Source organism: Hylobates moloch, unplaced genomic scaffold, assembly GCF_009828535.3.
Source record: "Hylobates moloch isolate HMO894 unplaced genomic scaffold, HMol_V3 SCAFFOLD_7, whole genome shotgun sequence".
Lineage (NCBI taxonomy): Eukaryota > Metazoa > Chordata > Mammalia > Primates > Hylobatidae > Hylobates > Hylobates moloch.
This window is the reverse complement of record NW_026652282.1, coordinates 59,853,768-59,879,877: the sequence shown is the minus strand read 5'-3', so window position 1 is coordinate 59,879,877 and position 26,110 is coordinate 59,853,768. Positions and strand designations below refer to the sequence as shown.

Here is a 26,110-nt window from a genome sequence, read left to right as displayed (position 1 = left end):
CTTCCCAGACGATGGGTGGCCGGGCAGAGGCGCTCCTCACTTCCCAGACGGGACGGCCGGGCAGAGGCGCTCCTCACTTCTTCCCGGACGGGGCGGCCGGGCAGAGGCGCTCCTCACTTCTTCCCGGACGGGGCGGCCGGGCAGAGGCGCTAAGGAGGAGCAAAGGTTTTTAAGCTGAAAAGAGAAATGTTTGTGGAAACCTGAGGTGTTTCAGAAACGATAATATTATGCTATCTCTTGTTAGGCCTGCACAGACCTTCTCTCCCACCAGAAACATTTGACAGTGGGACTTCCTCCAGAACCTCGAGAAAAGACTATCTCTGCGTGAGTATGGCTGGGTTTGATCAGGCTTCTCTGAGAAGGAGTGGTGTGGACTTACAATTCCCTTGCCCTAATCTGTCAGTGGATGATAATGTCCTACATATGTTCACCTCTATCAGAGATACCTAGTGGAAGAATGTTGGTAATGATAGGGCAAGAGTAAATGAAGGAGAAAACTCACAGAGAGTATAGTACTCAAACTCTTTTTACTTATTGGATTTTCCATACCTGCCATTCAAAAAAACAAAACAAACAGGGTACCTTGAATTAGCAACCAGAAAATATCAGCCATACTCTGGAAAGAGAAGGTGAAAGAAAGTGGCTAGAGCACAGGGCTGACCATGAAACTCCATGCTGCTCATGGGGACTAGAGGGGATGGCGGTCATAGTCAAAGAGGAAAAAATGGCTAGTTACAGAGCAATGTGAGGTAGCACCCCTCCAGGAACCCTGTAATCAGAGTGCCACTGTCTGAGGTCTGCCACAGCCTCCAATTGGAAACAGTACCCTAAGATAGGCTTGGTCTGGAGGGAGATGTGAGTCAAGTGATGGGGCTGGGATGGAAAATTGAATCTTTATACATGAGTCTTCCTTTTGCCACTGGCCATGCCAGTAAAATTCATCTGCAGTAAATGTGTTTAATTTCATATCGCACCAGTGCCAAAATTTAGATCTTGCAAACAGTCTGTATCTCCAAGAAATATTTTTAGACAGATACTAACTTCATTCATAAATGATCTGAAGAATCTGTTTTTCTACTAGGAGTAATTTTAAAAAAGGGTATTCCCCCCCTGCTTGCCAGTTCTACTTCTGTAGCCAATGTAGTAAAAAAACTTTTGTAAATGTTTCTCCCTCATTTTTTCCTGGTTAAACTCTATCCAGAGCGTGTTTTTTGTTTACAAAATTTCTTTTACTACATTGGCTACAGAAGGGATACTTTTGCTGATGTCTGCATGCTACTTCCTTCCTGGTTTATGTCCATGACTTCTGTTACCCTTGAGTTCCAGTTCAAGCTCCCGTATGAAGGCTTAGAGAAACATAAGTTCCAGCAAGCTTCACCACCATGGGCTTAAAGTGCTCTGGGTACTAAATAGACTCAAAAAGCAGTCTAGGCCACAAGGACTGCAATTCCTGGGCAAATCCTTGTGCTGTGCTGGACTTGAAGCCAATGGACTTGGGATACATGCGACCTAGTGAGACATCAGCGAGAGTGGGCAAAGGAGTGCTTGTGCCACCCCTCTTCCAACTCCAGATAGTGCAACTCTGGGAGAGAATCCTTCCTTCCACTTGAGGAGAGGAGAGGAAATAGTAAAGAGAACTTTATCTTGCAAGTTGGATACCAGCTCAGCCACAGTAGGATAGGGCACCAGGCAGAGGCATCAGACTCCCATTCCAGTCCGTAGCTCCTGAATGACATTTTGACACACACCTTGCACCAGAAAGGAACCTGCTACTTTGAAGGGAAGTACCCAGTTTTGGCAGGATTTATCACATGCTGACTAAACAGCCCTTGGGCCCTGATCAATCAGCACAGTGACCAGACATTCTGGCTCCAAGTGTGACCAAACACATGCCCAGCTGTGGTGGGTATAGGGAGAGACTCCTTCTGCTTGAGAAAAGGAGAGGGAAGAGTAGAGGGGACTTTGTCTTGCAGCTTAGGTACCAGGTTGGCCATAGTGGGGTAGAGCACCAAGCAGGTTTTTGAGGTCCCAGATTACAGGCCTGGCATTTGGCCCAGGAACTGCTAACGAACGTACAGTGCAGTGGTGGTTCAAGAAGTTTTGCAAAGGAGACGAGAGCCTTGAAGATGAGGAGCATAGTGGCCTGCCATCGAAAGTTGACAACGACCAATTGAGAGCAATCGTTGAAGATGATCCTCTTAAAACTACATGAGAAATTGCCGAAGAACTCGGCATCGACCATTCTACAGTCAGTCATTCAGCATTTAAAGCAAATTGGAAAGGTGCAATGGGAGAAAATATTTGCCAACTACCCATCTGATAAGGGATTAATAACCAGAATGTATAAGGAGCTCAAACAATTCTATAGGGAAAAAAATCTAATAGTCTGCTTTAAAAATGGGCAAATGGTCTGAATAGACATTTCTCAAAAGAAGACATACAAATGGCAAACAGGCATATGAAAAGGTGCTCAACATCATTGATCATCAGAGAAATGCAAATCAAAACTACAATGAAGTATCACCTCACCCCAGTTAAAATGGCTTTTATCCAAAAGACAGGCAATAACAAATGCTGGCAAGGATGTGGAGAAAAGGAAACCCTCATGTATTGTTGGTAGGAATGTAAATTAGTACAACTACTATGGAGAACAATTTGGAGGTTCCTGAAAAAAGCTAAAAATAGAGCTGCCATATGATCCAGCAATCCCACTGCTAGGTATATACCCAAAAGAAAGGAAATCGGTATATTGATGAGATATCTGCACTCCTGTGTTTATTTCATCAGTATTCACAATAGCCAAGATTTGGAAGCAACCTAAGTGTCCATCAGTAGATGAATAGATCAAGAAAATATGGTACATATACACAAGAGAGTACTATTCAGACACAAAAAGGAATGAGATCCTGTCATTTGTAACAACATGGATGGAACTGGAGGTCATTATGTTAAGTGAAATAAGCCAGACACAGAAAGACAAAGGTCACATGTTCTCACTGATTTGTGGGAACTAAAATTCAAAACAGTTGAACTCATGGAGACAGAAAGTAGAATGATGGTTACCAAAAGACTGGGAAGGGTAGCAGGGTTTATGGGGGTTGGGGGTGGAGATGGTTAATAGGCACAAAAAGTAGTTGGAGAGAATGAATAAGATCTCGTATTTGATAGCACAATAGGGAGACTATGGTCAAAATAATTTAATTGTGCATTTTAAAATAACTGAAAGAGTATAATTGAATTGTTTGTAACACAAAAGATAAATGCTTGATGAGATGGATACCCCATTTACCCTGATTTGATTATTATTATTTTTTTTTTTTTTTGAGACCGAGTCTTGCTGTTTCACCCAGGCTGGAGTGCAGTGGCGCAATCTCTGCTCACTGCAGGCTCCGCCCCCCGGGGTTCACACCGTTCTCCTGCCTCAGCCTCCCGCATAGCTGGGAATACAGGCGCCCGCCACCTCGCCCAGCTAATTTTTTGTATTTTTAGTAGAGACGGGGTTTCACTGTGTTAGCCAGGATGGTCTCGATCTCCTGACCTCGTGATCTGCCCGCCTCGGCCTCCCAAAGTGCTGGGATTACAGGCGTGAGCCACCGCGCCCGGCATCTGATTTGATTATTATATGTCGAATGCCTGTATCAAAAATCTCATGTACCTCAGAAATATATACACCTACTATAGACCCACAAAAATTAAAAATTAAAAAAAATTTAAAAGAATTTGAGGAGAGGACACAATTCAATCCATAAAATCTTCTGGAAAAAGAATCTTTTTTGTATCAGTTTTGTGACACTGTAGGTAATCCAAAGAAGATGGCATGGTTCATGCCCCAGAGTGCTTTGTGTCAGCAGGAGAATCAGAAGTGTGGGAGGATGTGTGTATACCTCTGTGTATGTGTGTGTGTGAGTGCATGTGTGTGAATTGAAACTATAGAAAATCAAACAACTCTGTCAATTGTGATTGTAAAGTAATAAAATGGTTTCAAAAAGGCACAGCTAGTATTCCATTGTAGGGGTGGGATGCTGAAGAGATGTTGGTTAAAGAAGGAATACATTCTAATGTTCAGTAGCAGAGTAGGGTGACTTGTTAACAACAATGTATTGTATATTTCAAAATAACTAGAAGAGAGGACTTGAAATGTTCCCAGACAAAAGAAATGGTAAATGCTCAAGGTGATGGATACCGTAAGTACCCTGACTTGATCATTACACATCCTATGTATGTAACAAAACATCACATGTACCCCGTAAATATGTAGAAACATTGTGTATTACAAAAAAAGCACAGCTTAAAATTAATTTAGTACTTTGTAGCCATAGTAGTTACTTGTCAAATGTTCAAAGCTAACTATGAAAGACTAGTCTAGAAGAACATCATGGTGTGAGTTTTAAATAAATTTTGAAGGAGGAAGAGAATCCAGATTTAGAGAGAAGAGAGCAGAGCTCCTCTAAGTTGATATGGGCCAGAGTGGTTTCAGGAGGCAATGAATGAGCTTTGAAGTTTGAAAGAATCAGAATGCTGTTGGTAATGATGAAATGTTCAGTGACTTGGACTTGGATAAAGCTTCTTCATTTTTTCAACATATTTAAGATTAAGTGGTTGTAGAATATTGTCTTTCTTCACTATCTTCTTCCTTAGACCTCTGCCCTATGAGGTGCTCACTCAGCTGATAGATGAAGCCAGTGAAGGGGATATGAGCATTTCAATCCTTACACAGGTGAGAAGAATTGTAAAGGCTAATCTGGTGATTGATATTTTAAAGTTTGTTTTTAATTGATCTAGCAATTTCCAAAGACAACAAAATAGGCATTGTGAGACCTAGGCCATTATTTTTGTCTATATCTACTCTGCGTGCAGGAAATAATGGTATATCTAGCCATGTATATGCGAACCCAGCCTGGCCTCTTTGCTGAAATGTTTCGACTTCGAATTGGTCTGATCATACAAGTTATGACAACAGAACTGGCCCACTCCCTTCGATGCTCAGGTACTTAATTCAGTAACTGTTTTAGGTAGAATTCACTTTTGATGTAAGTTTATAGAGTTTGGAATCAGGAAAGAAAGCAAGCTAAAACATTTTTATCTATAGCTCAGAAGCTGGATATGGCAACCTTGTTCCCCTGTTAGTCACTATTTATGCAAGTCAAGGAGCTGATATGATGACACATTTGTGTATCAGTTCGCAGCTTCAGAATGCCATCTCCTGTGGGCTCTTCACTCCAAATCCCTCTTAACTTATCACTCTTTGCTAACTTCATTTCTCTAACTCTGGACAGTACTTGAATGTGACAGATTGGGTTGGGTTCAGATTTAGGCAGTGGAGCGTCTGTACACCAAGAATGAGTCACTACATCAGTGGATCATGGTGTCAGTATTCTGTCTAGTCACCATCATGATTGAATAAAGGAAGATGACGTTTTCATTAACATCTATCTGACAAGACGCTCTTTGAAATTAACTATAGGTGTATTTGGCAAGATAAAAGTTTTAGTTAGAAGAATAGTTGGGGCCTGTAAAAGCTGTAGGGCAAAATGGTATAAAGTGTGAAGGGGAAAAATGGACCCCTATGACATGACTCCTTATTCCATTAGTATTTGTTTGATTTCAACAAGAATTGCAAAATAATACAGATAGGGATGGCACAGAAAAATAAAATCAAAGTTGTAAAACTCAATTTTAGCCATTCTTTCTGTTAAATTTCCCCCAAAAGACTTTGAATCAAGCTGTTAACAAGTAGCTAAATTTATCAGTTTGAGTCAAACCTAACTCAAACACATGAGATAATTTATATTTAAGTAACCCTTTGACAGAAGAGAGCTAACAATTATTTTATACCTACCATATGCCAGATACTGTGCTTTTTGCTTTAAGCTTACATATATTGTGTCATTTAATCCTTTCAAGAATCCTCTGGAGAAGAAGGTATTATTGTGTCACTTTTACCAATAAAGAAACTGAAACTCAAGAGGGTTAACTAACTTCCCCGAAGTAACATAGCTAGTAAATAGTGGAATTTGAGTCTGAGTCCACCTGATTGCAAATGATTTCCAGTTCAGTACATTGTTATAGATAAATATTATATAGTATAATTTTTTTTTGCAAGAGGGTGTGATTGCTCAATAATAAACCTCAATAAGGGATAAGCCCCTGAATATTCACTTTTCCTTAATTTAGCCTGTTATATTTCTTGTTTTCCTGTGGATTCATGAAAACCATGATTCTTTATTCCTTATAGGATAAAGTCAAGATTCCTGAGTCTGATATTTAATACCCTCAACAGTCTGGCCTTTATCTTTTACTCCCACAGTACTTCCCACTAATTTTGGCAGTTCCAGTCCTTGGAGAGTGATGTCTCCATTGATTTCAAAGGCAATTATTGTCTATACCTCCCATTTGGCACATAGAATATGCAATGTTTTATTGCTTATCTTGTTTTCATGTTCCATCACTCCCAAAGAGATAGTCAGACTCAAGATTAGGTATCATGTCGTCATACCTGCTTGTACTAATGTTACTTAAAATGATGACCTGCATGTAGTCAACTTTTAATAAATGTGTGATGCTGATTAACATGTTCAAGTTATCCTCATATATTCATAATTTCATGGATTCAAATCTATCTCTTTTAAGTCTCTATTATTTCCAGGCTGAGAAGTTTTAATTATTTTAGTCTATCTGCATATATACATTCATTGCCTTTCTCTGAATGGCCTCCAGTTCCGTTGTTCTTCTTTCATTCTTCCCACCTTCAAATAAAGATTTTACTAAGTACCCTAATGGTGTGGAAGCGGGGTGAGGAAGAAATCAATTACCTTGCTAATCCACAAACTGGATAGTCAGTCCTTAAATAATTAAGAATCTGTGGAAGTAAGAATACCTAAGCAGTAGGGTGCTATCAATTTATTTTGTAATTCTGTTCTTCAATCAAGTGACTCAGAAATTCTAAGCAAGAAAAGAAATAGAGAAAATATAGAGAGGGCATGGCAGGCAAATTAGAAGTCCTTCTGTTCTAACATTTCTGCTGACTAGCTGAGGAAGCCACAGAGGGCCTGATGAATCTCAGTCCTTCGGCCATGAAGAATCTCCTGCATCACATTCTCAGCGGCAAGGAGTTTGGAGTGGAACGAAGCGGTGAGGTTGAATAACTGCATTTTCATTTCATACTGTTTGGTTTAAGTGTCTCATTGGTTTTAAAATGTTTTTCCTTCATCACAGGAACCTTTTGCCCCAAATAAATAAACTCCAATATATAAAACAGAAACCAAGCTGTCTTCTGAAACAAGATTTGGAAACCACTATATTTTTCCTTAAATGATGTATCAACTAAGTGGATTGATTACTATCATGTTTCATTTTTAACTGTTTAATGCATTCCCTCACATTATCTTAAGTCTCCACTTTAGGACAACTAGCAGCCCATATCATCTGAAACTTTCTTGTATTCTAATTGGCAATAATTCAGTAGCTCTTACAGTATTGTATTATGTGTATAGCTGCTTACGGTACTTCTAATGTAACCCTTCAACTTTAAACTTACAAATTAATAGTCCACCTACATTTGTGGTTTTGGTTGGATTTGGCATTGCGTACCTAAAGCAGCAGAGCAAATGAAAAGCGGTCATCTCTCATGCTCAACTTTCAGGGTTAGGGTAAGTAGATATATACGGTCAGATGGTTGGATGTCAGACCTTAGAGTGGTAAAAGAAAGTTAAAAAGCAGTGCGTTTCAAGCAGGGTATCTTGCTAAAATGCACATTTTGATTCAGTAGATCTGGGGTGGGACCTGAGATTCTACTAACAAGCTCCTAGGTGGTACAGATGCTGTTGGTCCATGGACCACATTTCAAATAGCAAGGTTATAGTTTTTAAATTAAGTTAAAAATAAGGATATATATGAAAGTTTTTTTTTAAACGTGATAGGGAAGAAATTGAACCTTATTATCCTCTCTCTTTCTCTGTAATCTCTCATACTACATAGTTCGTCCCACTGATTCAAATGTCAGTCCTGCTATTTCTATCCACGAGATTGGTGCTGTTGGAGCAACCAAAACAGAACGAACTGGGATCATGCAGTTAAAAAGTGAGATAAAGCAGGTAAGATACTACTTGGGAGATTAGCTGGGATATTGCCATGTTTCAGAACATTCTTTTGGAATCAGACTTTGTTGGGTCATTTATTTCGTTTCACATTCTGAGTTTAATTTGAGCCATTTATGTTTCAGGTGGAATTTCGTAGACTGTCAATCTCAGCTGAGAATCAGGTGAAACAACTAGGGATCATTTAACATGGTTTAACTTACCTTTAGTTCTATATAACATGCATGAGCTCATGGCCTTTTTACAAATAAGGTAACAAGTCATGGAGTAGATTGTTTGAATCGCCTTTATAACAGTAATTTTGCAGATAGCTTTCCTTTTTCTGGACCAAAGTACTTTGCTAATTTTAGAAGGAAAGTAACTTGCATCTGATTACAAGAAATTGAAGTTTCTCTTATTAGGACTGATGTAATTTTGGAATTAATTTTCTTTATAAAACAAGACTTAGACTTCAAGCAAAGTCTTTGCTTGGCCAGAGTTTAGGTGGGCTTCTGAACCTTTTCCTAGGCCCATTTGTGCACTTCCTTGTAAAATCCAGCTTTAGCAAGAGAACCCTGCTAAGTCAGTTTAGCCAGAAACCCCTATCCTCGATATCTTATCATCCTTGATATCTGATCAGGCTCCTCATCTTCTCCCACCCCCAGGTGATGTCCAATCACCCTGGCCTGTCTTCAGCAAAAATCCTGTTAGGAAGGTTTAGCCAGAATCCTCCCTACCTCTGATGTTTCCCTCTTAGTAATTTTCCACCCTTTGGCTATAAATTCCGACTTGATTATGTTGTATTCAGAGGGGAACCCAATCTCTCTCCCTTACTGCAAGACCTCGTTGCAGTGGTTCTGTACCTATTAACAATGGTCCTGAATAAAGTCTTCCTTACTGTGCTTTAACAAGTATCATTGAATAATTTTTTGTTTAACAAGATGTAGAAAAGGTGCTGTGGACACATAGAAGGAGAAACATCTAAATCAGTCTGGGAGATAGTGGGAGTCACTAAATACCCTGTTGTAGCCTCTTAATTTTTCCTGCAGGTGAGAATAGAGAGTGGTTGCATTATACAAGGAAATAGTTAACAAAAGCTTCCATAGCTTCTTTTTAAAACTCTAGGAAGTCATGTGGTTTCAAGATCTCCAAGTTGAGAAATTACTGATTTGGTCTCTCCTAGAAGCACATTTTATGAAAAGCTTAAAACTACTCCTCCTGTTTTCAGAATAGAATTATGATAGCTTGCAGTATTGAAACCTCCAGAAGAGGAGAGGTGAAATGAAAATTTGGAGTTTTATTTTTAGTTTTCGTTTCTTTTTTTTTAGTTTTTTAGCACTGGGGTCTCACTATGTTGTCCAGGCTGGAGTGCAGTGGCAATTAACAGGCACAAAATCCTGGATTCACGCAATCCTCCTACCTCAGTCTCCAGAGTGGCCGGGACTAAGGCATGCCACTACCTTGCTATTTGTTTTTTTTTAAAGGAATTAGAAACCATTTAGAAAGACAATGAGCCAATGCTTGAAGCTTAATTTGAGGCAACTTAAGTACACTCATCAAATACCCTATGGCATTTATATTTATGCAAGAATAAGTATGAAAATGGAGTAAGAAAGGGCCTTGTGTTCACTTTACAGTTTTCTCGAATAATTTGAATAATCTGAACATTTTCCTATTTGAAACATGAAAGAACTACTACATGCAGTACTGAATAGTTAGTTACATTGGCATTATTAGTAAATAATCTTTGATTTGGTTGAGAGTTATTGGATAAACATTTTATAATTGTTGATAGTCACTCAGTATTACTTATAAGTTCATTATATATTTACAACTTGAAGTACATGTTCCCAGCTAGATTAATATGATGTTGAGACTTGACCTACCCAGCTACATCATTTAAGTTTTTTCTACACATTCACTACTTATAGGTTTTCAAGGGAGCCAAAATCACTAGGACTATAATTTAGAGGACTGAGAGTCCTAAGTTTGCATTACTTTCTTATTTCTAAATATTAACTTCCATCCTCACCTGCCTGTCTGGTATTTTGTATTGTTCTAAGCCATTTTGTCCCTATCACTCAAGAATGCCCTCTTTTCTGATTATGAAAAAAAAAATTATAAGAGTATTTTTATTTCTTTTCCCTTCACCATGGCTTCTAGAGTAAAGCTATTTCATCAGCTTTTTAATGATTATGTGCTGACTACATAATGAAATAGTCTGTATTTTTACTCCACTAGTGACTTAAAAGTACAAATAATTGTTTCCTGGCCTCATATCTTTTAAAATTTTATTTTCTCAATTTGTTCTCGTAGTCCAATGGTGGTCATCCCCTGGGTGTAGATTTGATGTCACCATCTTTTATGGTAACTGCTGTGATCTTCTCATATATGCCATTCACATGTGCTTTGAATATGCTCATATAAATCATGACATATACTGGTTGATTAAAAAGAAAAACAAAATCAAGAATTAAAATAAGTATTAAGCAATTTCATATATGGCAGCGAATCTTTTCATTTATTTTCCAATAACGTAGGGAAGGGAGTTCAACTCCAGCCTCTTTGCAATTTCAGAAAACAAAATTCAATTTGCTAAGTATTGATTAAGTATAAATTCTTGGTCCCACCGTAAGTACACTGAGTCAGAAAGACTGGGGATGAGGCCCAGTAATCTGTTTTATTTAGATGATTCTGATGCATTTTTAAGTTTGAAAACCACTGGCTTAGCTATGCTTCTGATTCTGAATTCATTTAGTAAATATTAATTGAGTGCCAGTTTTGTGCACTGTGAACAAAATGGATGCGGTCCTTGCCCTCATGAAGCTTACAATTTAGGAATACTGACCTCTAATTAAATTTATTTGGTTTAAATCAAAGACTCATAATGGCCTATGATTTCAGATTTCTCAAGCTGAAGAGATTTAGGCTAGACAATAACCAAACAAAAAATGGAAAATTATTCGAAACAATATTAGTATTTTGGTTAACCTTAATCAAATACCCTGTAATGAACTAATAAGACTTGGCCGACTCTATCATATCCACATTAACATAGGACAGGGGTAGAGAAGAAAATTTAAAAACTCAAAATGGTTGATATTTGGCTTTGGAAAACAGTCTGAATTGTACTTTATCAGATCTATACCCTTTCTGGTTTGACCTCACAATCAACAGCCTAGGATCTTGGTGGTATAAACAAGACAATGAAGAAAATTAAATGGCAGTTAATCTACTCAATAGATCAGTGCGATAGTCACTTGCCAATAGAAATGTTTGGGGGCTCTTTTCTTTTTTACATTGCATTGGTTGGTGATTTAGGCATTTGGCCCAAATTAAAATGTGAGAAGTTCTTTTCTCCGATAATATTTCTGTTATCTTCTATCTTATATTTATTTCTGAATTCAAACTGTTAACCACTTTGCCCAATGTATTTTATCCTTTACTTAGTATAACTTTTTCAAAGTTCATTGTGTTTTAGCATGTATCAAAAGTTTATTTTTTTATTGCTGAATAATATCCTACTAAATTAATGTACCACATTTTATTTATCCATTCATCAGTTGATGGACACCTGGATTGTTTCCACTTTTTGGCTACTATGAATAATTCTACAATGAACCTTCATGCACAAGTTTTTGTATGGACAAATGTTTTCACTTCTCTTGGATATATATCTAGGAGTGGAAGTGCTGGGTCATATGGTAACTATGTTTCGCATTCTGAAGAACTGCCAGACATGTCCAAAAGGGCTGCACCATTTTACATTCCCACCAGCAATGTATGAGAGTTCCAATTTCTTCACATCTTCACCAACCCTTACAATTGTCTTTTTTATTATAGCCATCCTGATGGGTGTGAACTGGTATCTCATTGTGGTTTTGATTTACATTTCCCTAATAGCTAATGATAAGGAGTGTCTTTTCTTTTTTTTTTTTTTATTATTATACTTTAGGTTTTAGGGTACATGTGCACAATGTGCAGGTTTGTTACATATGTATCCATGTGCCATGTTGATTTCCTGCACCCATTAACTCGTCATTTAGCATTAGGTATATCTCCTAATGCTGTCCCTCCCCCCTCCCCCAACCCCACAACAGTCCCCGGAGTGTGATGTTCCCCTTCCTGTGTCCATGAGTTCTCATTGTTCAATTCCCACCTATGAGTGAGAACATGCGGTGTTTGGTTTTTTGTCCTTGCGATAGTTTACTGAGAATGATGTTTTCCAGTTTCATCCATGGCCCTACAAAGGACATGAACTCATCATTTTTTATGGCTGCATAGTATTCCACGGTGTATATGTGCCACATTTTCTTAATCCAGTCTATCGTTGTTGGACATTTGGGTTGGTTCCAAGTCTTTGCTATTGTGAATAGTGCCGCAATAAAGATACGTGTGCATGTGTCTTTATAGCAGCATGATTTATAGTCCTTTGGGTAGATACCCAGTAATGGGATGGCTGGGTCAAATGGTATTTCTAGTTCTAGATCCCTGAGGAATCGCCACACTGACTTCCACAATGGTTGAACTAGTTTACAGTCCCACCAACAGTGTAAAAGTGTTCCTATTTCTCCACATCCTCTCCAGCACCTGTTGTTTCCTGATTTTTTAATGATGACCATTCTAACTGGTGTGAGATGGTATCTCACTGTGGTTTTGATTTGCATTTCTCTGATGGCCAGTGATGATAAGCATTTCTTCATGTGTTTTTTGGCTTCATAAATGTCTTCTTTTGAGAAGTGTCTGTTCATGTCCTTTGCCCACTTTTTGATGGGGTTGTTTGTTTTTTTCTTGTAAATTTGTTTGAGTTCATTGTAGATTCTGGATATTAGCCCTTTGTCAGATGAGTAGGTTGCAAAAATTTTCTCCCATTCTGTAGGTTGCCTGTTCACTCTGATGGTAGTTTCTTTTGCTGTGCAGAAGCTCTTTAGTTTAATTAGATCCTATTTGTCAATTTTGGCTTTTGTTGCCATTGCTTTTGGTGTTTTAGACATGAAGTCCTTGCCCACGCCTATGTCCTGAATGGTATTGCCTAGGTTTTCTTGTAGGATTTTAATGGTTTTAGGTCTAACATTTAAGTCTTTAATCCATCTTGAATTAATTTTTGTATAAGGTGTAAGGAAGGGATCCAGTTTCAGCTTTCTACATATGGCTAGCCAGTTTTCCCAGCACCATTTATTAAATAGGGAATCCTTTCCCCATTTCTTGTTTTTGTCAGGTTTGTCAAAGATCAGATAGTTGTAGATATGCGGCATCATTTCTGAGGGCTCTGTTCTGTTCCATTGATCTATGTCTCTGTTGTGGTACCAGTACCATGCTGTTTTGGTTACTGTAGCCTTGTAGTATAGTTTAAAGTCAGGTAGCGTGATGCCTCCAGCTTTGTTCTTTTGGCTTAGGATTGACTTGGCGATGCGGGCTCTTTTTTGGTTCCATATGAACTTTAAAGTAGTTTTTTCCAATTCTGTGAAGAAAGTCATTGGTAGCTTGATGGGGATGGCATTGAATCTATAAATGACCTTGGGCAGTATGGCCATTTTCACGATATTGATTCTTCCAACCCATGAGCATGGAATGTTCTTCCATTTGTTTGTATCCTCTTTTATTTCATTGAGCAGTGGTTTGTAGTTCTCCTTGAAGAGGTCCTTCACATCCCTTGTAAGTTGGATTCCTAGGTATTTTATTCTCTTTGAAGCAATTGTGAATGGGAGTTCACTCATGATTTGGCTCTCTGTTTGTCTGTGATTGGTGTACAAGAATGCTTGTGATTTTTGTACATTGATTTTGTATCCTGAGACTTTGCTGAAGTTGCTAATCAGCTTAAGGAGATTTTGGGCTGAGACAATGGGGTTTTCTAGATATACAATCATGTCATCTGCAAACAGGGACAATTTGACCTCCTCTTTTCCTAATTGAATACCCTTTATTTCCTTCTCCTGCCTGATTGCTCTGGCCAGAACTTCCAGCACTATGTTGAATAGGAGTGGTGAGAGAGGGCATCCCTGTCTTGTGCCAGTTTTCAGAGGGAATGCTTCCAGTTTTTGCCCATTCGGTATGATATTGGCTGTGGGTTTACTGGCAAACTGAATCCAGCAGCACATCAAAAAGCTTATCCACCATAATCAAGTGGGCTTCATCCCTGGGATGCAAGGCTGGTTCAACATACGCAAATCAATAAATGTAATCCAGCATATAAACAGAACCAAAGACAAAAACCACATGATTATCTCAATAGATGCAGAAAAGGCCTTTGACAAAATTCAACAACGCTTCATGCTAAAAACTCTCAATAAATTAGGTATTGATGGGACGTATCTCAAAATAATAAGAGCTATCTATGACAAACCCACAGGAGTGTCTTTTCATGTGCCCAGTGGCCATTTGTTTATCTTCTTTAGAGAAATTTCAATTCACATTTGTACCTATTTTAATTTTTTTTGTCTTTTTATTGTTGAGTTGCAAGGATTCATTATATATTCTTGATACAAGTCCCTTTTAAGATATATAATTTGCAAATATTTCTCCCATCCTGTGAGTTGTCTTTTCACTCAATACCATTAAGTATTCTTTAAACAACAAAAATTTTTAATTTGGACAAAGTCCAGTTTGTCTATTTTTTCTTTTGTTAATCATGATGTTTTTGGTGTCATATCTAAGAAGGCTTTGCCTAACCGAAGGTCACAAAGATTTATTCCTATTTGTGTTCTAAGGGTTTTATAGAGTTTTCTGTTACATTTAGGTCTATGATTATGTATGGAGGGATCCCCAAGATCACCTTCAGATTTAATGATTCACTAGGAAGACTCATAGGACTCAGCATATAGTCATACTCACTGCTACGGTTTATTACACCGAAAGGGTACAAGATGCATTGGGCACAGTGTAACTACAGTCAACAATAATTTATTGTACGTTTTAAAATAATAAAAAGTATAATTGGGTTGTTTGTAACACAAAGGAAGGATAAATGCTTGAGATAACGGATACCCCATTTACCCTGATGTGGTTATTATGCATTGTATGCCTGTAATAAAATGTCTCATATACCTCATAAATATATAAACCTACTATGCACCTACAAAAGTTAAAAAAAATTTAAAAGAGTCATTGGTCAAAGTCTAGGGAAAACAGACACAAGCTTCCAGAGTACTGTGTCAGTAGAGTCACCCTGCAATGAGTTGTGACAAGATGTCATTGCCAACCAAGGAAGTTCATTAAAGACTCAGCACCCGTTGTTCTTGTTGAGGGCTGGTCACGTAAACAGCCTCTGTCTGGCATGTATCAAAACTCTGAACTCCCAGAAAGAAAGCAAACGTTCAACATAAACCATAGCGTTTGTACAGTTTAGGCAGGGTAAACCACTGTTATTAGTTCTGGGAATGGTGAGAACTCTCCCAGAATCCAAGTTTCTAAGTTTCTAAATGCCAGCCAAGGGCCAACCTTGTAAGCAAGCCTTTCCAAGAATAGCAGTTCTGGCCTACTGTCTTAACTCTTTTCTGCACAATGGGCTTAATTTTTGTGTGTGGTATAAGGTAGAGAGTTCAACTTCATTCTTTTGCATGTGGTTGTCACTGTTCCAGCACCATTTGTTGAAAAGGCTATTTTTCCCTCATTTAATTATCTTGGCGTCCATGTTGAAAATTAATTGACCAAAATATAATGGTTTATTTTTGAGCTCCCTGTTCTATTCCATTGATCTATATGTCTATCCTATACCAATATGACACAGTTTTGATAGTTTTGTAGTTTTGATAGCTTTAGAGTAAATTTTGAAATCAGGAAGTGTGAGCTCTCCAACTTCAGTCTTCTTTTTAAATATGAATGTTAGGATCAGCTTGTCAATTTCTGCAAAGATCCCAGCTGGTATGTTGATAGAGACTGTGTTCAGTCTGTCCATCAGTTTTTGATATATTGCCATCTTAATGATGTTAAGTCTTCCGACCCATGAACATGGAACTGTATTTCAATTTATTTAGGTCTTTAATTTCTTTCAACATGTTTTATAGTTTTCAGAGTATTTGTTTTGGACTTCTTTTGTTAAATTTATTCCGACATATTTTGTTATTCTTAATGTTATTTCTAATGGAATTGTTTTCTTAATTTTATTTTAATATTGTTCATTGCTGCCGTTTACAAATACAGTTGATATTTTTATTGTAGTAAGACATTTAACATAAGATCTACCCCTTAAAAAATTTTTAAGTGTACAATACAGTATCATTAACTATAGGCTTGATGTTGTACAGTAGATCTCTAGAACGTTTTCATCTTACATAACTGAAACTTTATACCCATTGAATAGCAAGTTCCCATTTTCCCCTCTACCCAGCCCCTGACAACTACTGTTCTACTCTCTGCTTCTATGAGTTTGGCTGTTTCAGATACATTACATAACTGGAATCATACAGAATTTGTTATTCTGTGACTGGCTTATTTCTCATAGCATAGTGTCCTCCAGGTTCATCGACACTGTCATATTTTGCAAAATTTCCTTCTTTTTTAAAGGCTGAATAATATTCCATTTTATGTATTACCAGATTTTCTTTTGCCATTCAGTTGTTCATATATATTTAGGTTATTTTCATATCTTGACTATTGTGAATAATGCTGCATTTGAACATGGGCATGCAAATATCTCTTCAAGATTCTGACTTCAATTCTTTTGGATAAATATCCAGAAGTGGGATTGCTGAATCATATGGTAATTCTATTTTTAATTTTTGAAGAACCTCCATAATGTGTTCTATAGTGGCTGCACCATTTTACATTCCCTGCAACAGTGTACAAGGGTCCTAATTTCTTCACATTCTCACCAATACCTGTTATCTTTGGGTGTTTTTTTAACCATGGTCATCCTAACAGGTGTGAGGTGATAGCTCATTGTGGTTTGATTCGCATTTCCATGATGATTAGTGATGTTGAGCATCTTTACATGTGTGTGGTGGCTATTTGTATATCATCTTTGGTGAAATGTCTACTCAAGTAAAATTTAATTGATTTTTTTTTTTTTTGAGACGGAGTCTCGCTCTGTCACCCAGGCTGGAGTTCAGTGGCGCAATCTCGGCTCACTGCAAGCTCCGCCTCCCGGGTTCACGCCATTCTCCTGCCTCAGCCTCTCCGAGTAGCTGGGACTACAGGCGCCCGCCACGACGCCCGGCTAATTTTTTATATTTTTTAGTAGAGACGGGGTTTCACCGTGGTCTCGATCTCCTGACCTCGTGATTCGCCCGCCTCGGCCTCCCAAAGTGCTGGGATTACAAGCGTGAGCCACCGCGCCCGGCAATTTAATTGATTTTTGTTATTGATCTTATATCATGAAACTTCACTGAACTCATTTATTAGTTGTAGTTGCTTGTTAGTGAATTCCTTAGAATTTTCTATTACAAGATCATGTCATCTGCAAATAGAGTTTTTACCTCTTCGTTTCCAATCTGGATGCCTTTTATTTCTTTTCTTAATCTCCCTGGTTCAAGCCCCCCATAAAATGTTGAATACAAGTGATAAGAGTGGACATCCTTGTCTTGTTCTGATCTTCGGGGGGAAAGCTTCAGTCTTCAACCACTCATTATGATGTTAGCTCTGGGTTGTAGGAAAAAAATCTAAACTTTTATTAGACTGAGGAGGTTCCCTTCTGTTCCTAGTTTATTGAGTGTTTTTATCATGAAGGTGTGTCGAATTTTGTTATGTGTTTTTTTCTGTATCTATTAAGATGATGCGTTTTTTATCTTTTATTCTATTGATGTAGTGTATGACATTAATTGATGTTCAGATGTTAAAACAGCCTTGAATTTCTGGAATCAGTCCCACTTCATGTTGCATAATCCTTTTAGTATATCACTGAATTTGGTTTTCTAGTATTTCCTGGAGGATTTTTGCATCTATATTCATAAAGGATATTGGACTGTAGTTTTCTGGTGACATCTTTGTCTGATTTTGGTATCTGGGTAATATTGGCCTCATAGAATGACTTGGGAAGTGTTCCCTTCTCTTTTCTGGAAGAGCTTGTGAAGAGCTAGTATTAATTCCTCTTTAAATGTTTTGTAGAATTAACCACTTAACCCATCTGTGCATGGGCTTTACTACTATGTGGGAACGTTTGTTTATTTGTTTGTTTGTTCATTTGAGACAGAGTCTAACGATGTCACCCAAAGTGTTCTCAAACTCCGGGGCTCATGCAATCCTTCCACCTCAGCCTCCCAAGTAGCTGGGAATACAGGCACAAGCCATATGCCCGTGCATCACGAACCAAGAACCCATACTTTGTAGGAAGTTTTGTACTTACTAATTTAATATATTTGTTTGTAATAGGTCTATTAAGATGTTATCTTTCTTTTTGAGTTGGTTTGGGTAGTTTGTGTCTTTCTAGGAATTTGTCTGTTTCATTGAGATTATGTAATTTGTCCGCATATGGCTGCGGATGGTATGCCCTTATAATCCTTTTTCTTTCTGAAGGTCAGAATTGAGGTCTTTATTTCCTCTTTTTGATCCTTCTAGCTAACGATTTGTCTATTTTGTTGATATTTTCATAGGAAAAAATTGGGGATTCATATCCTTTCCCTATTGTGTTTCTAGTCTCCATTTCTTTCCACTCTAATCCTTATTATTTCCTTCCTTCTGCTTGCTTTCAATTTATTTTGCTCTTCTTTCTTTATTGTCTTAAAATTGAAAGTTTGTTTATTGATTTGAGATATTTATCCTTTCTTTAATATAGGCATTTATAACATAAGTTGTTCCTTAAGTGCTGTTTTAGCTGCATCCCATAAGTTTTGCTATGTTGTGCTTTCGTTTTCATTCATTTCATTATTTTCTAATTTTGCTAGTGATTTTTTCCTTAATGCATTTATTATTTAGAAGTGTGTTGTTTAATTTCCACATATTTGTAAATTTCCTTAATTTCTTTTTGTTACTGACTTCTGTTGTGGTTAGAGAACATACTTCATATGATTTGAATTTTAAATTTATTATGGCTCATCTTATGGCCCATAAGGGCAACAAGCTAAACCATGGACCAGCTAGAAGTTTAACAGAGATAATCAGATAAAGAGACAGCTAAGAATGTCCCATATCATCAGTATTTTTATGGCTCTTCTCACGTATCACCAGATTGCTTTCAAAAAGGATTGTACCAGCATACAGCACTGCTAGCTACATATAAGTCTACTAGCTTCGCTATAACCTCTTTGTCTTGGCTGTTTCACTTAATATTTGGTTTATAATTCTGCAGACTATGTTTATTGTTCACTATAAAGTTCAAAGACTTGGGCCGGGCATGGTGGCTCACGCCTGTAATCCCAGCACTTTGGGAGGCCGAGGCGGGCGGATCACGAGGTCAGGAGATCAAGACCATCCTGGCTAACGGTGATACCCCGTCTCTACTAAAAATACAAAAAATTAGCCAGGTGTGGTGGCAGGCGCCTGTACTCCTAGCTACTTGGGAGGCTGAGGCAGGAGAATGGCATGAACCCAGGAGGCAGAGCTTGCAGTGAACCGAGATTGCGCCACGCCACTGCACTCCAGCCTGGGCGACAGAGCGAGACTCCGTCTCAAAAAAAAAAAAAAAGTTCAAAGACTTCATCATAGAAAAAGAGATAACTTTTGATTTATGTTCTTTCCTCTCCTCTTCCAAGTCACCTGGAACCTCTATGACTCCAAGTAGTGGGTCCTTTCCTAGTGCATATGATCACCAGTCATGTAAAGATAGTCGTCAAGGTCAATGGCAACGCCGAAGAAGGCTGGATGGGGCACTGAATAGAGTTCCAGTTGGATTTTATCAAAAAGTATGGAAAGTTTTGCAGAAGGTGAGCATAATACATTGTTGATGTCTCATTTTTGCCCCTTGAAATTCTCAGTCTCCTTGGCAGAGATATGACATGACTGTAATATAATCACTGCAATTATGTAAAAGTCAAAACTCAGATAGACAAAACCAAGAAGAAAACATAAAAATGAAACAGTTGATTTGTTATTGTGGCATTATTAATAATTTAGTCTCTTTCTATTATTTTTCCCATAGTAATTTTTGTTTCTAAATTAGACTTTTAAAATCACTTCTCTCCTTCTGGCCATAGTTGGACATTGTGATACATTTGCTGCTAATCAAATGAATTTTTTACTAAAGAGCAAACTTTCTTTGTAGCTGTGGAGGGTTGTAAATGTTATTTGTAGCAACGTGCTATTCATAACCAAGTATCAGTAGAGTAAAACAAATGCAGTACTTGGGGAGTTTGTGTTAGGAGTTATTACCTATATTTTTTCTTCGATGGAAACTACTAGATAAATGCAAAGTCATAATGATGGTAATAGTTCGGAGACTCTTTGATATGACCAATATTTATTTTTTCTTTTGAAGCCCTATTTGGCCAGAAATTTAAGGGCATGCCACACTATTATGGTGGTGACAGTTTTAGAGGGCCAACAACACTATTATGCTCAGCATAGGTCTCATTCATAGTCTCTTAGGTGCCAGTTTCTGCATCATTGGCTTTAATAAGGACCTGAAGATCACTTCATCCAGGACTTAAAACCCTTTAGTTATGTTTTTTCCCCTTTGGGCACTGATATTCTTCCAAGGACAGAATCAGGTGATCTTTTAGAAAGGTAAAAGTTGATTCCTGAGACTATGGGCTCTGGCAATCTTCCTTTTAAAAAGTACTGATAACTTGCTTTTTTTACAGCTAACTTCTATAGCACAATGGTGACAAATACTATTTTATCTCTTCAGCTATGCATGGATTATGGCAATGTTCTATGTGCTCATAGAGCAAAGAACAAAATAGACAATAATCTTCATTCTCCTTGAACTTATATTCTACTAGGGAGAAACAAATTGTAAATAATAATAAGTAAATAAGCAAAGTATCTAGAATGGTAAAAGATGATAAGTACTGTGGAAAAACAAGAGCAGGGTAAGAGTATTTATGAAGGGATGGGATGCTTAACTAGAAAATGTAGTAACGGTACATGTCCGATAAATGCATGTCTTCATTTTCAAATTAAGACTTTATGTTCAAAGAAAAGCACTTAAAATTTAAATGAAAATATATTGTTTGAAATCATTCATAAACCAATATCTCTCATACACAACACGCAATGTACAGTAATTAAAATTGGCATTTCTGAAAGCATTGTTATAAAGATATTTAGAGTTATACACATGGTTTTGTTGAATACTGTAATATGGAACAATAGCCAGTTCTATAAATGACTTTAAAATTCTAAAAGTATTGGTGTGCTAGGAATGACAAATTTGATTTGTGTGAATACTCTTTAAATTCTGTAAAGGTTTTTTTTTCTTTTTCTTTTATTATACTTTAAGTTCTAGGGTACATGAGCACAGTGTGCAGGCTCGTTACATAGGTATACATGTGCCATGCTGGCCCACTGCACCCATCAACCTGTCATTTACATTAAGTATTTCTCCCAATGCTATCCCTCCCCCCGCCCTCCACCCCACGACAGGCCTGGTGTGTGATGTTCCCCACCCTGAGACCAAGTGTTCTCATTGTTCAATTCCCACCTAGGAGTGAGAACATATGGTGTTTGGTTTTCTGTCCTTGTGATAGTTTGCTGAGAATGATGGTTTCCAGCTTCATCTATGTCCCTGCAAAAGACATGAACTCATGCTTTTTTATGGCTGCATAGTATTCCATGGTATATATGTGCCACATTTTCTTAATCCAGTCTATCATTGATGGGCATTTGCACTGTTTCCAAGTCTTTCCTATTGTGAATAGTGCCACAATAAACATACGTGTGCATGTATCTTTATAGTAGCATGATTTGTAATACTTTGGGTATATACCTAGTAATGGGATTGCTGGGTCAAATGGTATTTCTAGCTCTAGATCCTTGAGGAATCACCACACTGTCTTCCACAATGGTTGAACTAGTTTACACTCCCACCAACAGTGTAAAAGTGTTCCTATTTCTCCATATCCTCTCCAGCATTTGTTGTTTCCTGACTTTTTAATGATGACCATTCTAACTGGTGTGAGATGGTATCTCATTGTGGTTTTGGTTTGCATTTCTCTGATGACCAGTGATGATGAACATTTTTTCACGTGTCTGTTGGCTGCATAAATGTCTTCTTTTGAGAAGTGTCTGTTCATATCCTTTGCCCACTTTTTGATGGGGTTGTTTGATTTTTTCTTGTAAATTTGTTTAAATTCTTTGTAGATTCTGGATATTAGCCCTTTGTCAGCTGGGTAGATTGCAAAAATTTTCTCCCATTCTGTAGGTTGCCTGTGCACTCTGATGGTAGTTTCCTTTGCTATGCAGAAGCTCTTAGTTTAATTAGATCCCATTTGTCTATTTTGGCTTTTGTTGCAATTGCTTTTGGTGTTTTAGTCATGAAGTCCTTGCACATGCCTATTGCCTAGGTTTTCTTCTAGGGTTTTTATGGCTTTAGGTCTAACATTAAATCTTTAATCCATCTTGAATTAATTTTTGTATGAGGTGTAAAGAAGGGATCCAGTTTCAGCTTTCTACATATGGCTAGCCAGTTTTCCCAGGACCATTTATTAAATAGGGAATCCTTTCGCCATTTCTTGTTTTTGTCAGGTTTGTCAAAGATCAGATGGTTGTAGGTGTGTAGTGTTATTTCTGAGGCCTCTCTTCTGTTCCATTGGTCTATATCTCTGTTTTGGTACCAGTACCATGCTGTTTTGGTTACTGTAGCCTTGTAGTATAGTTTGAAGTCAGGTAGCGTGATGCCTCCAGCTTTGTTCTTTTTCTTAGGATTGACTTGGCAATGCAGGCTCTTTTTTGGTTCCATATGAACGTTAAAGTAGTTTTTTTCCAGTTCTGTGAAGAAAGTCATTGGTAGCTTGATGGGGATGGCCCTGAATCTATAAATTATCTTGAGCAGTATGGCCATTTTCATGATATTGATTCTTCCTATCCATGAGCATGAAATGTTCTTCAATTTGTTGGTGTCCTCTCTTATTTCCTTGAGCAGTGGTTTGTAGTTCTCCTTGAAGAGGTACTTCATATCCCTTGTGCGTTGGATTCCTAGGTATTTTATTCTCTTAGTAGCAATTGTGAATGGAAGTTCACTCATGATTTGGCTCTCTGTTTGTCTGTGATTGGTGTATAAGAATGCTTGTGATTTTTGCACATTGATTTTATATCCTGAGACTTTGCTGAAGTTGCTTATCAGCTTAAGGAGATTTTGGGTTTAGACGATGGGGTTTTCTAAACATACAATCATGTCATGTGCAAACAGGGAGAATTTGACTTCCTCTTTTCCTAATTGAATATCCTTTATTTCTTTCTCTTGTCTGATTGCCATGGCCAGAACTTCCAGCACTATGTTGAATAGGAGTGGTGAGAGAGGGCATCCCTGTCTTGTGCCAATTTTCAAAGGCAATGCTTCCAATTTTTGCCCATTCAGTATGATATTGGCTGTGGGTTTGTCTTAAATAGCTCTTATTATTTTGAGATATGTTCCATCAGTACCTAGTTTATTGAGAGTTTTTAGCATGAAGGGCTTTTGAATTTTGTCAAAGGCCTTTTCTGCATCTATTGAGATAATCAGGTGGTTTTTGTCGATGCTTCTGTTTATGTGATGGATTACTTTTATTGATTTGCATATGTTGAAGCAGCCTTGCATCCCAGGGATAAAGCTGACTCGATCGTGGTTGATAAGCTTTTTGATGTGCTGCGGGATTTGGTTTGCCAGTATTTTACTGAGGATTTTCCCATTGATGTTCATCAGGGATATTTGTCTAATATTCTCTTCTTTTTGTTTTGTCTCTGCCAGGCTTTGGTATCAGGATGATGCTGGCCTCATAAAATGAGTTAGAGAGGATTCCCTCTTTTTCTATTGATTGGAATAGTTCAGAAGGAATGGTACCAGCTCCTCTTTGTACCTCTGGTAGAATTCAGCTGTGAATCCATCTGGTCCTGGACTTTTTTTTGGTTGGTAGGCTATTAATTATTGCCTCAATTTCAGAACCTGTTATTGGTCTATTTCAGAGATTCAGTTTCTTCCTGGTTTAGTCTTGGGAGGGTGTGTGTGTCCAGGAATTTATCCATTTCTTCTAGATTTTCTAGTTTATTTGCATAGAAGTGTTTATAGTATTCTCTGATGGTATTTTGTATTTCTGTGGGATCGGTGGTGATATCCCCTTTATCATTTTTTATTGTGTCTATTTGATTCTTCTCTCTTTTATTCTTTATTAGTGTTGCTAGCGGTCTATCAATTTTGTTGATCTTTTCAAAAAACCAGCTCCTGGATTCATTGATCTTTTGAAGGGTTTTTTGTGTCTCTGTCTCCTTCAATTCTGTTCTGATCTTAGTTATTTCTTATCTTCCGCTAGCTTTTGAATGTGTTTGCTCTTGCTTCTCTAGTTGTTTTAATTGTGATGTTAGGGTGTCAATTTTAGATCTTTCCTGCTTTTTCTTATGGGCATTTAGTGCTATAAATTTCCCTCTACACACTGCTTTAATGTGTCCCAGAGATTCTGGCATGTTGTGTCTTTGTTCTCATTGGTTTCAAAGAACATCTTTATTTCTACCTTCATTTCGTTATGTACCCAGTATTCATTCAGGAGCAGGTTGTTCAGTTTCCATGTAGTTGTGCAGTATTGAGTTAGTATATTAATCCTGAGTTCTAATTTGATTGGACTGTGGTCTGAGAGACAGTTTGTTGTGATTTCTGTTCTTTTACATTTGCTGAGAAGTGCTTTGCTTCCAACTATGTGGTCAATTTTAGAATAAGTGCCATGTGGTGCTGACAAGAATGTATATTCCGTTGGTTTGGGGTGGAGAGTTCTGTAGATGTCTATTAGGTCTGCTTGGTGCAGAGCTGAGTTCAAGTCCTGGATATCCTTGTTAACCTTCTGTCTCGTTGATCTGTCTAATATTGACAGTGGGGTGTTAAAGTCTCCCATTATTATTGTGTGGGAGTCTGAGTCTCTTTCTAGGTCTCTAAGGACTTGCTTTATGAATCTGGGTGCGCCTGTATTCGGTGCATATATATTAGGATAGTTAGCTCTTCTTGTTGAATTGATCCCTTTACCATTATGTAATGGCCTTCTTTGTCTCTTTTGATCTTTGTTTGTTTAAAGTCTGTTTTATCAGATACTAGGATTGCAACCCCTGCTTTTTTTTGCTTTCCATTTGCTTGGTAGATCTTCTTCCATCCCTTTATTTTGAGCCTATGTGTGTCTCTGCATGTGAGATGGGTTTCCTGAATACAGCACACTGATGGGTCTTGACTCTTTATCCAATTTTCCAGTCTGTGTCTTTTAATTGGGGCATTTAGCCCATTTACATTAAGGTTAATATTGTTATGTGTGAATTTGCTCCTGTCATTATGATATTAGCTAGTAATTTTGCTCGTTAGTTGCTATAGTTTCTTCCTAGCCTTGATAGTCTTTACAATTTGGCATGTTTTTGCAGTGGCTGGTACTGGTTGTTCCTTTCCATGTTTAGTGCTTCCTTCAGGAGCTCTTGTAAGGCAGGCCTGTTGGTGACAAAATCTCTCAGCCTTTTGCTTGTCTGTAAAGTATTTTATTTCTCCTTCACTTTTGAAGCTTAGTTTGGCTGGATATGAAATTCTGGGTTGAAATTTCTTTTCTTTAAGAATGTTGAATATTGGCCCCCACTCTCTTCTGGCTTGTAGAGTTTCTGCCGAGAGATCAGCTCTTAGTTTGATGGGCTTCCCTTTGTGGGTAACCCAACCTTTCTCTCTGGCTGCCCTTAAAATTTTTTTCCTCCATTTCAACCTTGGTGAATCTGACAATTATGTGTCTTGTGGTTGCTCTTTTTGAGAAGTATCTTGTGGTGTTCTCTTTATTTCCTGAATTTGAATGTTGGCCTGCCTTGCTAGTTTGGGGAACTTCTCCTGGAAAATATCCTGCAGAGTGTTTTCCAACTTGGTTCCATTCTCCCCGTCACTTTCAGGTATATCACTCAAACGTAGGTTTGGTCTTTTCACATAGTCCCATATTTCTTGGAGGCTTTGTTCATTTCTTTTTACTCTTTTTTTCTCTAAACTTTTTGCTTTATTTCATTAATTTGATCTTCAGTCACTG

At 37.8% G+C, this 26,110-nt stretch overlaps 1 protein-coding gene across 1 annotated transcript in view; it reads left to right on the top strand.

The window, feature by feature from the left end:
* PHKA1 (phosphorylase kinase regulatory subunit alpha 1) overlaps nt 1-26,110 on the top strand; it is a 147,729-nt gene that overhangs the window by 108,256 nt on the left and 13,363 nt on the right. Inside the window, exons 21-27 of the mRNA XM_058441325.1 lie at nt 245-324; nt 4,639-4,717; nt 4,858-4,987; nt 7,030-7,131; nt 7,978-8,093; nt 8,222-8,260; nt 19,700-19,870. Of these exons, the coding sequence (XP_058297308.1) occupies nt 245-324; nt 4,639-4,717; nt 4,858-4,987; nt 7,030-7,131; nt 7,978-8,093; nt 8,222-8,260; nt 19,700-19,870 (717 nt within the window). The remainder of the gene's footprint in view (nt 1-244; nt 325-4,638; nt 4,718-4,857; nt 4,988-7,029; nt 7,132-7,977; nt 8,094-8,221; nt 8,261-19,699; nt 19,871-26,110) is intronic.